Consider the following 12,423-nt stretch of genomic DNA (forward strand, 5'->3'; position numbering starts at 1 on the left):
ACATATTATTAGTCAGCGAGAGAAATCAACTAAGTTGTATGTGAGGTCTCTAGAATGCTGGTTTTAAGGTCTCAAACAAATGTTAAAAAAGCACAAATGCACAATGTATTCAAAAACAAATTAAGTTGATTACAAAATGACAAAAAAATGTGTTTAAAAACCAAAACATTTATTTTCATTTATATTTGGTTGAAAAGGTACATGAATGAAATAATATGTACATGTGGTAAAAATTAATATATATCTAAAGGGTCAATGTATCTGGAACATATTGATGTCTCAATTGCAAGCAATATTCATTTTTTCTCTCATTTCAACATTAATTAAAAGAATATTTTGTTTTAGAGTAAGCTAACATTCAAATGTCAAAACCCGTCACATACTTATATAATATACATTCATCATAAGTATGATCTTTAATACTTCTACATGGAATCATAAGCCCAATCGTGAAATAATTAGCTCAGTTCTTCCAGTTCTTACAATTAAGGTTTTTGAATTTGTTCATGATCATGTCTAAAGAGTGTTTTTGGAAATTTGTCTACAGAAACAATGTCAGTACAGGAAACCTTGCATTTGTGATTCGCTTTTCTTTTATGACTTTACAAAATGACTAAATATCATTTTCAACAGTTAAAAAACAACCAAACGTAAGCCAATACATTTGAACAAAATATTGTTAAAAAAATGAAATTTGTGAAGATAACTTTTTTAAACCGAAAGTACAACAAAAAAACAAACATAAGGGGGATTCTATAGTTTATGCTTATCATGAAAACTAATGCAAGATTCTCAAGAATCCACATTTTAATTCCTAATGATAATAGTTTTAGATTTTTAAGGTCCAATTGCAATAAAACTGTCTGTCCTTGGGAAACTCGCCTACTTGTATCCAAAATTGAGTAACCCAAATTTGCTGGAAAAGGAAAAATCCCCACGTTATTCGAGATTATGCTTAGGCGTTAGATGCAATTAGACTAAGGTAACTCTAAGCATATTTCTATTCTTACAGCGATGTCTGGTTAGCTATTAAATATAAGTAAGTCTAGTTTATTTGTTGAAGTCGAAATGTCTTTTTTTTTCAAATTCAGTACTTATGAGAGTTTGCGCAGTAGCGAAGATTTGTAATCGATACACACAACATACAGACAGCGTGTCATTGTTTGGCTTGATTATTTCAATCTGTGTTTCAATCAACTCACTGCTTGCCACAGCACGGTTACCGGTGGACGGAATGTAAACAAACCAAACTGAATTTTAATTAAAAAAAAAAAATCCGTCGATATAAATTAGGTTGATGCAAAAATACTTTTTAATATATTATGTCAAAAACAGACATAGTAGCAGGTTTGCAAATTATGTTATCTTCAGACTGATATTTAACATACATTTACAATACAATATTTTTTCTCAATAACAAAAAAAAAACCAAAAAAAAAAAAACCAAAAAAAAAAAAAATAAAATACAAAAAACCAAAACACCCACTGAATTATTTTGATTAACAACGTACGTGTACACAGAGCACTACCAGAAATAGTAATTATGAACATTTTGTTAAAGTTAAAAATGCTTGCGTGAAAAATTATAATAGGTACCAAATAATTCTGCACTGCTTAATTAATAATATTACCAACCATCCACCCACCCCAATTAGTTTGCTTCTGAAGCAAGTTTATTAACTATTTTCAAATATCTCTACAGGATATCAGCATATGAAACATTAAAATAATTAAAAACTGGTACCGTCAATATTGAAAACTTTGTCATGAAATGCAACTTCTATCATTCTACTGTTTTTTCGACAGTGATTATTATCTGTTATTCATAACTGGTAAAAAGAGACCGAAAGGAAACTGTGAAATTTAATAGGGATTTTTATGCGTTTATGGACCATTTCCATAACAATGTTGACAAGAATGACAGACCCGTTGTACTTTTGATTTACCAAATGCTATCGACTTAATATAACCCTAGCTTAGTGTTTACAGAGTAAATATTGTGTTAAGAACCGTGAACATGTTAGTTCCTGGATTGTTCTTACGACAGGATGAACGTACGTTTAATTATTTGTTTATATCGTCCTCGAAAATTATCTGGATGTTCGGAAATAAGTTTTTAAAAAGTTATTTTTCGATATTTTCATCTGATATAAGTGGTACGTTTTGTTCATCGATAGTACAGTAATCTATAAGCTCTGGGCTTATCTTAACCCAACTGGAAGTGGTAGTGCTATTATCTAGCAAACACCTAAATCTAGGGTCGCAATCAAAGGTAAAGATTGCTTTAATAGTTCTTAACCACTTGATAGTTACGAGGAAATCAGTAAAAACAAAGGCAAGAGAAACGAATGTGATATTTCGTATGATCAAGACATTAAGTGTGTTTAACCTCACGAATTATTTTAATTTTTTGAAACCTATGTATTGCAAATTTCATAATATTGTTCATATATAAGTTTCGTATCATTGATTTGTAATGATAACACATTTTGGTTATGCAACATTGTGGCAACCCTTGGATTTGGAAAAATATTTAATATATAAATAAAAACAAATAGTATCATAAATAAAATTTTATCGACGCTATATACATGCTATATGACTTGGATAGCAACACCAACAACAACAACATAAGATGTGCAGGGTACGAATGCAAAGAGAGGAGTGTTTAGCTGCCTTCAAAATTGTCTAGTGTTTATATACAATGCCGGACAACAGAGCATAATATTTGAATTGTCCTTCTTTTCAAAACGCTAATCCTTTCCCCGTATCTTTCTACTTCTTTTACTTTTTCCTCCATTTCGCTGCTTTCTGATTTTACCCTTTCGAAATTTCTTGAAAGTTTGTTTTTTTCTGGAAAATCGTTTCGCTGCTCGACATTTTTTTGCTACAATTAGTCGACCTCTCTTTTTTTCTACTACACAAGTTTCCCAATACTCCAAAGTATTCACTAAAATTGCAGCTGCAGATTTTGCATGCTTCAGGGCTTCAAATTCTTTTAGATTAACACCGTCCTGTTTTAGGTTCCGCATGCTATTATTTATTTTACATGCCCCAGACCTCTCAAAGTTTGTCCATTTTCTATTACGTTTTATTCTTTTACATTGAAGTTTTGAGTTAACTTGATATAACATACACATTATGGGTTGCAAAGATAAGTCCACTTTGTAAAATATGAAGTACTCTAAAAAGCTTTTCGTAAGGGTTTGCACCAAGGTCAAATTGGCGTATGTCTCATGCACAAAAAATATCTGAAATTGAGATTAAGAAAATATTAAGTTATTGTTTTAAAATGAGGAAATGAAAGAACGAAGTATTTTAATATCACAAACGTATATTTGATGATATACAAAATTTAAAGTATCAAATAAAATGAAAATATCACATGTTCTTTCAAAGGTACATTGTGCATGTATGAAATATAATTTATCTGACCTTTCTGTTGACTTGTCGAGAAAGTAAGGGTTTATGGCTGTGAATTCTGCGAATGTTGGTATAATGCACCATATTTATCTTCTTTTCCTTAGGAATTAAATTAAATAGTTTATAAATCAAAAGGAATAAATAGATAAAAGCAGTTTCTTTAAATCTTACGTCGTATCAAATATGAAATTATATATATATATATATATATATATATATATATATATATATATATATATATTTATATATATATATATATATATATATATATATATATATATATAAAATATTAGCTTGTATATAAAAATATACACACTGACCAACTGTTTAGCAATTATTGAATCAAATGCATGTACTTACAAGGCTGTGTATCAGAATTTTAAAGTTGTTGATTGTGCTATTTATGGAGTTTTTGATGATATCCAAAGAGACAATATGATTACATGATATTTCTACATTGTTGCTTTTCGCATTTTCTCCAATATCACATGGTGAACAAATTTCACTTGCTACTGTCAATTGCAAAACGATGACTGAAACGCCAAGAAATGCTGTAACAAATCATGAAATCCTTGAGAGGAAGATAACTCGTTGTTGTAAAATCGAAAGTAGAGTATTATAGTTAAAATACAATTATGCTCAAACGGGGGGAAAGTTTACAAGCCAATAATGCCAAAACTAATGCAAACTCACCCAATACCATGTTTTGATTCTGCTTGGTCGGTATCTCGCCATTGCTTGTTTTTATAGTCTGGTTCTTGATGAAAACCCATTGTCTTGGAATACTGGTAAATGAGTCACCCTCCCCGCCAAAATAGAAAAAAATCCCCATGTTATCCAAGATAAGTCGAAGTACAAGAATTTCAAGTAGATTATTTTATACAATAGTTTCTATTTATTTGTCTTCCTTTTATTAGTTAAGAACAATCAACCGTAATTGTATGTTAAATTTCATTTCTATATCAAGATTTTATGCCAAGACGTCATGATGAAAAAACATTAACTGAATGCTTTAATTATAATTGATCAGGTGAAGAATATATTTTAAGATATATGTTTTAAATTTTACTCTCAGTTGACTTAATATGCTTTCATCATGTGAAAAGTGAAGAAAATAACAGACTGAAGATATTTCAGATAATAAATTAAAAACCACTTAAACGCTATAATTCTCAAATATTTTATTTTTAATCTTTGAAAAAAAACACAAAAACAATAACATACAAAGTAATTCATTTGAAAAACTTATTTATAATACTTTGTAAATACTATTTAACAAGAACGTATAATAGTGTGGGTATAAGTCTGTAAACTATATATATGACTTAAAATGCAAGATCTATTTGTAAAACGAAGGCGGAAAAACTCGATAGTCTCATGTTCACAACATGGCACTTCGCCCAGAAGCTCTGTTGTAAGAATCTGAATGTTCACTATTGAAGGCAAGATGAACCTGGATATGAACGGCGAAAAATCATGCGGCACCTCTCCTCGGCTAGTTTTTAGTATTTCTTCCTCGTGCAAAAACAACATGAAAATTTCCATCCGATGTATGACCAAAGGTAAGTTCTATAGATGAAATACGAAAAAAAAATCATAAGTTGACCATATTGTTCTAATTTTAATAAATTGTGTACGAGGGAATTCATGGATATAAAAATCAAAACAAAATATGTATACGAGGTTTCGTATTTACCATACCTCGAATGAATCGAGCTGTCTTGATACCGGACATCTGTTATTTGGTATTATGTAGGATAATGGAAGATTGTCTTGCTTTAACTAAAATAAATGAGTAGAAATAATGTCATTTGTGTCCTTTGATCGTAATCATTTAATTATTTGTCATCTCTAGTCCGTATTTTTTTGCACCAAATAAAACATTGACATTGAACACGTAAGACCTTAAAACTGATTTGCATTTATTTGTGGTCGTTATTTGGACAAAGTTACGCAGATAATACATCAAATGGAAAATGGGAATCTATTTAATCAAACTGTTTTCAAACCATAGCAAATTACTCGTGTTATTAAACCCGCTGAATCTTTTTTTTCATAAATTATTTAAACGCTGTAGAGTTCTCTTAAAATGACATTTTTTGGGGGCAGTGACTTCCTGTTCAAAATATTAAGGAAAATTTATTAGGCTATTTGTTTGATGGAATAGGAATTTTTTGCAAATAGTTGTAAATTATTTTATTTCAAGTTTATTTAATTGTGATGCCCGTGATTTAAACAGCTTTTCCTGATTAAAAATACATATCAAATATATCAAACCCGATGACTAGAGATGTACAAAAAACCTATCATAAGCACATTTAAATAGTAGGACATGCACCCTTTGTATTGTCTTTATTAAAGCCAGTAAACTCATCCCAAAAAAGATAACAAAGTTCTATGATTTCGAAAGTCTTAAAAGTTGTTTGTCTAAAGTCAGACACCCTTTAACAATGTGTACGATTGCTACACGTTTGTGATGTTCGATTTGCCGCAAACGTAACTTTAAATTTGTCGCCTTTTTAAAGAACAATCTATTTTTCTATAGACATTGACATGACAGTCTCTTCTAAAATGACAAAATTTCTTCGAGAAACAGGCAAGAACGAGCTAGTGAGTTGTTTTTTTTTTAATTTATCCTAAACGTGAACAGTTTTCTGAAATGCTACATGGTAATTTTTACGTTGTATTAAACTTTGAGAAAAATTCATCCGTTTATGGGCCATGAACCAGCAACCAGTCTTGAACAAGTGCTATACACTACTTTGAGAGACGTGCGGCACGTCTACTTTTTCGAATGAACATTAATTTAGGGGAATCAGTTACTTTCTTTAACTGTGACTTTTCATTCGCGATTCGATTCGCAACGCTATCAAGTAAATGAATACACATTGTTTCGTGGAAAAAATACCACATATAACTAACCAAATGTGTTTGCCATTACATGTACTACAATTTTTCAGACTGAGTGTCGTTCAAAACCATCCCCTACCACCTAAACAAATTACTTACCATTTTTCGCAGTAGTGAAGAAATAGAACGGTGTAATAGAGTCATGTGTGGTAACACAGCTCTGCAGTTTTCTACCGTGTCACGAAGTGGGGTCGGTAACACTGGAGTTACAACCACCAACAGAACTGTAATATAACACCATACCATACATGTTTTACATAGTAAATATAGTTCGTAGGGTCTATGTTCACTACACTTTCATACAAAAAGGTATTTAATCTTAAAGATTAGATTTCATGTTAAATCTTCCTTTTCAAAAAGCACATTTGTATAATGTTTTGCACTATTATCAAATTCTAATAAACATACCAGGGTACCTGAACATCATCTAGCAGCAGCGATGAATTTGATAATGTGACATAAGAAATCAATATGTATGATTTGATGAACAGAACATTTCAGTAATGAGTGCATTACTTTGACTTCAATTTAATTACTTTACAATTGTGTTTTATTTTTTTTCCTTAAACACTTCCTTATCAAAAATTTGGATAAATGTCGATTGCTTGCCGACTCTCTACTTTTTTATCTAAAGATGTATAATGACATTCTCTAGCAATTATAATCTATATACGTAAAAAAAAAGCAAAGAGTATCAATAAAACAAATTTCATATTTTAAGATTAAAAAAAGATGATTAATAACAATTACTTACTTGCATGAAGAATAATTTTCCGTTTCATTGTATAGAAATAAGTTAAATAAAAGAGTGATAACAAATTATCTGTGAGTGTTTCGATTTCTGTCTAGATTTATATAAGCATTGTCTGTGTTATATTTCAAGGAAAAGCCCAGTGGAAAAACAATTACTTAAAGCTGTAATTTAATGAAACACAATATTTTACATGGGTCGCAATACCTTATTGGATTATTGTAGTATGGGAATATGACAATTTTCAAGAATGCCTATCCCTTGTTTCATATCTTTTTTCCATAGTATCAGACAGCTAAGCATTGGTGTATCACGTTAAAAAGAAAGAAAATGATATAAAAATATATTTTCTATTTAGATTTTAGGTAAACGCTTTTGTTTGAAGAAAATTAAAGTACATTTGATTCTGTTTCCTAGTATAATGTATCAAGAAAGAGATTAATTGTCGTTATATATAACAGTACAAATTGGATACATTCGTGTCGATCGATTACCTATGTTGCATACATTCCGTCAAAAGGTTTTGTCAGTACAATTACAACTCACCTACATTTACCTTTCTTCGGTAGAAAAAGATAAATGTTTGTTCAATTGATTGATTTTTTGAAAACATCATTTCGTTTTAATGATAACCAATGTTAAAAAGATTATACTTGTATTAAAGTGTGTAGGATTTATTTTATTATAACATGTAGCTGTATGTATATACTGGTACTGTGCTATAAAAAAGAAACAAATAAAAACAATGTAGCTATGTTTAATTATAGATTTTGCAATCTTGACTTTAGGACATTCTTTAACCAAAATCAGATTTATATTGTGTTGTCCTCCTATAATCTCTTACGTTATTAATTATTTTATGACATTCCCCAGGCAGTGCGAGGATAAAGATAGTTGATCGTCATCATTAACCTAACAATTGTGAACCTCGATTAAAAGATATTATTACTGTGATAACATTATAAAATTAAAATAAAGCATGCAATATTCATAGGTTTGGATGATAGATAAGTTTAATCCCATGTTAAAAATCATAAGAAGAAACAAACCTGTCATTCTATAGTTTAAATGTATGTCAAAACCCTGTATTTTATGGATCAATGGGACAAATTTAAACCTATCCAAATTGAACTGTCATCTTTTCTACGAAATAGGTAGTGAGATATCTTGGAGGGGATTAAAAAAGAAACTCCCCTTTAAATACTACACATATCAAGTAAAAACTGGTCCGTATCTGAATAGTTTAATTTCAAATAGTTTAAATATTTGAAATACAGAAGTCATGAAAAATTTACATAGTAAGCAAACGGGGTCTTTCTTGATATGATGCATCAACATAAACTACATGTTCGGAAAAACTTGCATGTAACCTAACCAAATTTATAAAATATTGAAATGTATTACTGAAAACTTTCTTCTTTACACAGTTTGTTGTTAAAACAATGCAAGCTGTACGAACGGTCCTTTATTATAACATGTGGTAATATGCAAAACAGTTGCACATTGACTCTACTTTTACCATATTCAATTTGTACATAAATTTCGTTGGTTGATGCAAACCTTCTGTTCTTAACAACATTAAATTTTAATGAGACCGATAGGGACTCGTTTCTGGTTTTTTTAATGAATGATTTATCTTAAATCCTTGGCTAATTGATTACCGCCCACACTTCTTAAGGCGTATTTGAATTCACTGAAGGGTGTACTTTAAAACAAAACAAATTCATCAAACCTATTAAGATTCATTCTAGCTGTTTGTGAAGAATATTGATTTCTCTCTATACATATGCATACAAAATCCATCAAGTCTCCCAAATTGCGTCAAATGTTCAATATGGAACAAGGTTAAGATATTTAAAGATAACTAAAGAATGCGGAGATTTAAAGAACACTTAAGAACGCTGTTGCCTACATTTACTGCTAGAGTTTTCGTTTTATGAATCACCTTTAAATTTTAGTTTTTTCGATATGTTTGTATCATTGTCATTTTTTTATTTTCTATAATACGTTCGCACCTCTTACTTTCACACTTATCAAGTAAAATTTCGTCAGATGTTTTATGCGATTGTAGGGGAAAATACTTTTTCCTAAAGGAAATTTCTATAGTTTCTATAAAACATTACAAACACAAAATGCCATAAAACATTGAGTTTTTAAAACATTTCTTCGGTTTTCGTCAGCAAAAGTTAAAATCAGTACTATGTAAATACTATTTTCAGGAAAAGAATCTTAAGCAATATATATAAGAAAAACAAACTAAGTCGAAAATCTATCAACAAAAATCAAAGGGTTTTCAATTGCCTTTTAAAAAAATAATGAAATGTAGAATATTCCTTATTATCAAGATAACTGAAAACTCATGATTAATAAAAGTACATTAAGTACAATAAGTGCGTATAAATATCTATAAAGTTCAGAATGTTTTTCTTACCCTAAAATCATCCCATCAACACCTGTGTCGGTTTGTCATTATTGTTTACGGTGTGTTCGTTTGGAGCCTAGTACAGAAGAGATCGCCGATGAGTCGTGTGGATATGTTCGTGCATAAGAATTTTATATTAATGTGTAATCTTTAGCTTGTTTTTTCCTTGTCTTCTTTCTTTTTTTTCAGTACACATCAAGTAAATACCAGAAATGATTAAAAAACGATAAAATGCATAAACAATACACTGATTTATAAAACAGTTAAAAAGGGGAAAGCTAAAAAGGAAATACATATACATGATAGCAGTTTGGTTTGAACAAAAGTGAATCATTTGATGAAATGTTGCCTTTATTACATTTAACTACAATTACATGTTTCATGGTGCAAAAAGCTCCGATGATTGATATGAACTCTGCTCAACAAAAATATCTCTATAGTAATGAAATGTGAAATAAATTTAATATAGTAGCGGGAAAAAGTGTGAATCTATTCTTTTTTTCTTCAAAGGAAGTAGTGGTCATTATAATTTGTCTAAATGAATTCAGAGAAAAAAGAAAATAAAAAAAATTAGCTAAAATTTATACCAATGGTTTCATACATTTGCCTTTTATCAAATTCAACCCTTAACAATAACTGAAAAAGTTTAAAAAAAAATCAACAAATCTAACAGAGAAAAGATTAAAAATAAAACGTAAAAATTGAATGTAAAATATTTAAACGATTCTTAAAATCTGTTTATTACACTACTATGCTCTTTCAGGAGTAGTCTTAAATTTTAAATCATCATTTTAAGTTAATTATTGATTTCAACAACGCATGTTCTACAATAGTGAATATTCAATATTTATGCAATGATCGGCAGATTATATTGTTACCCTTTTGGAAAATAAAATGTCGGCAATGGGTTTGCGAAATATCAAGTGACGTAATTTAACTTTACTAATTAAATAAAATGTGTAGAGTGTATAACTTTAAGCATAAACGGAATTGGGTTTTTTTTCACCATGAATCATGCATATGGATTGCAGAGTAATACAAAAACATACTATTTCAAAGACATACAAATGGATATGTAGAAATATTCTTATCGTAGACACTGTAAAAATTGACCTTTAAAATTTGTTTTTTTTAAACTGAATTTAGTGAGCTTATATCTACATTTATACTTCAAAGATTCCCATATGCAAATTCGGTAAGGACAATTACATTATTTTGCACAAAACTGAAAACATCTTTAATATAAAAACAATGTGCAAAATTTCATCTTACATGTACATGCATCAAACATTATTTAACGAATACGTAACGTGTAAATTACAGTCATGCGAAAATGTACGATAAGATTAAGTAAATGACCATGAAACATTTATCTCAAGGTAAGTCTCTGATCTAGCACAGATGTGAATCGGTTCTGTAAATTCAGGGGGAGCTCAAAATAAGGTTTGATGCTTAGTGACGTTATAGTACAATTTTTGTCGACCATATTCTCAAACATTGTGTTTACTTTTACTATGCAAGTTGACTCGAAATCTATTCAATACATAGACATCTTCATACTTCAAAGTTTTTCAAAACAATTAACATGTTGATCAGTAATAGTATTAAAACATCAAGTTCACGTGTTAAGAATATTGCTTTTTTTTCTCCAATAGAAAGATAATTGAAAAACTATATTTTTTATGATTTGTTCATTATACCTTCATAACAAATTAAAGCAAACAACTGATCATCAAACATACATATTCGCTACCATAGAACCAGTACAAAAGACAAAAGTAAAGAACATGGATTACCAGTTATTAACGATAGTACACTCTGTTTGTTTATTGATATTAAACTTTTCATCAAAAGATCTTCAAACTTTCTTACGACCAACAAATACATGAGCATGAACAATTTTTGGATAAAATCTCGCATTGCTTAATACCACTAGGGTATTTCATTATAGTGTATGTTTGTTGATGTGCTAAAGTATGAGTGTGTGCAAAATCTTGTGAGCAAGATAAACATTAGACAGATGCATGTCAATTTTTATGTACATTTACAATGTGATTAAAAAAACATCAAGTCACAATAAATAAAATTTCGCTGTTTGGTAGTAAAATATAAGGTTACAAAAAGCCGTAAGCATTAATTTTATAAACGTTTCATATTGCAAAGATTTTTTCCGCCTGCCTTGCGCTGTCCCATTTTATTTGTTTAAGGTTAGAAACCTGGTTTGCTTTTACATATAATACAGCTTAAAACAGCTTAAATGTTAGTTGGCAAATATGCTCTTAAATGTGTTCTTTTAGTAGCAAATATATGCCGTATATGATTGCAATTGGGTTTTTTTTACAACCTTTGAACTTTCGAAATATAGTGGCATAAAACCACTAATACATAAAATAAGACAATGTACTTCAAAGAGTGAATAAACCTGACATTTTCATAAATTATTGGAAATCAAAATCCTAGCAATATACACACCTCTGATATATGTACAATTGATCTGCAAAAGAACAACTTCCTATCTTGAAAACTGTAGGAAGACTTATCCGTACAATGAGGGGACCCTATATGCAATATTTTGCCAAAAAAATGACACAATTTCAAAAGCTGGTATTTTTTTTCATAAATTATCGGAAATCAAAATCCTAGCAATATGCACACCTCTGATATATGTAAAATTGATCTGCAAAATAACAACTTCTTATCTTGAAAACTGGAGGAGAAGTTTTCCGTACAATGAGGGTACTCTTTTGGCAGCTGCCCGCCGCCCGCCTGCCCGCCCGCCATTTTCATCATTTTAATAACCGGATTTTTCCTTCGGAAAACCCGGTTAAATAAAACTTTAATATTGTTTTATAGATTGATGTATCGAGTTCGCTTTCATTTAAACTTTATAACAACTGTACATATGCAATATGCAATA

At 29.8% G+C, this 12,423-nt stretch overlaps 1 protein-coding gene across 2 annotated transcripts in view; it reads right to left on the minus strand.

Moving 5' to 3' along the window:
* Window positions 1-4,685: 4,685 nt before the first annotated feature.
* Window positions 4,686-12,423, minus strand: part of LOC105347492 (alpha-1A adrenergic receptor-like) — a 68,613-nt gene continuing 60,875 nt past the window's right edge. For both annotated transcript variants that reach the window (XM_066068725.1, XM_066068724.1), the window contains 3 exons: window positions 6,433-6,557; window positions 5,125-5,205; window positions 4,686-4,992 (listed from right to left, as the gene is read on the minus strand). In XM_066068725.1, the coding sequence (XP_065924797.1) occupies window positions 4,696-4,992; window positions 5,125-5,205; window positions 6,433-6,557 (503 nt within the window). In that variant the 3' untranslated portion in view covers window positions 4,686-4,695. The remainder of the gene's footprint in view (window positions 4,993-5,124; window positions 5,206-6,432; window positions 6,558-12,423) is intronic.

The sequence above is a fragment of the Magallana gigas genome, chromosome 8 (assembly GCF_963853765.1).
Source record: "Magallana gigas chromosome 8, xbMagGiga1.1, whole genome shotgun sequence".
Taxonomy (NCBI): Eukaryota; Metazoa; Mollusca; class Bivalvia; order Ostreida; family Ostreidae; genus Magallana; species Magallana gigas.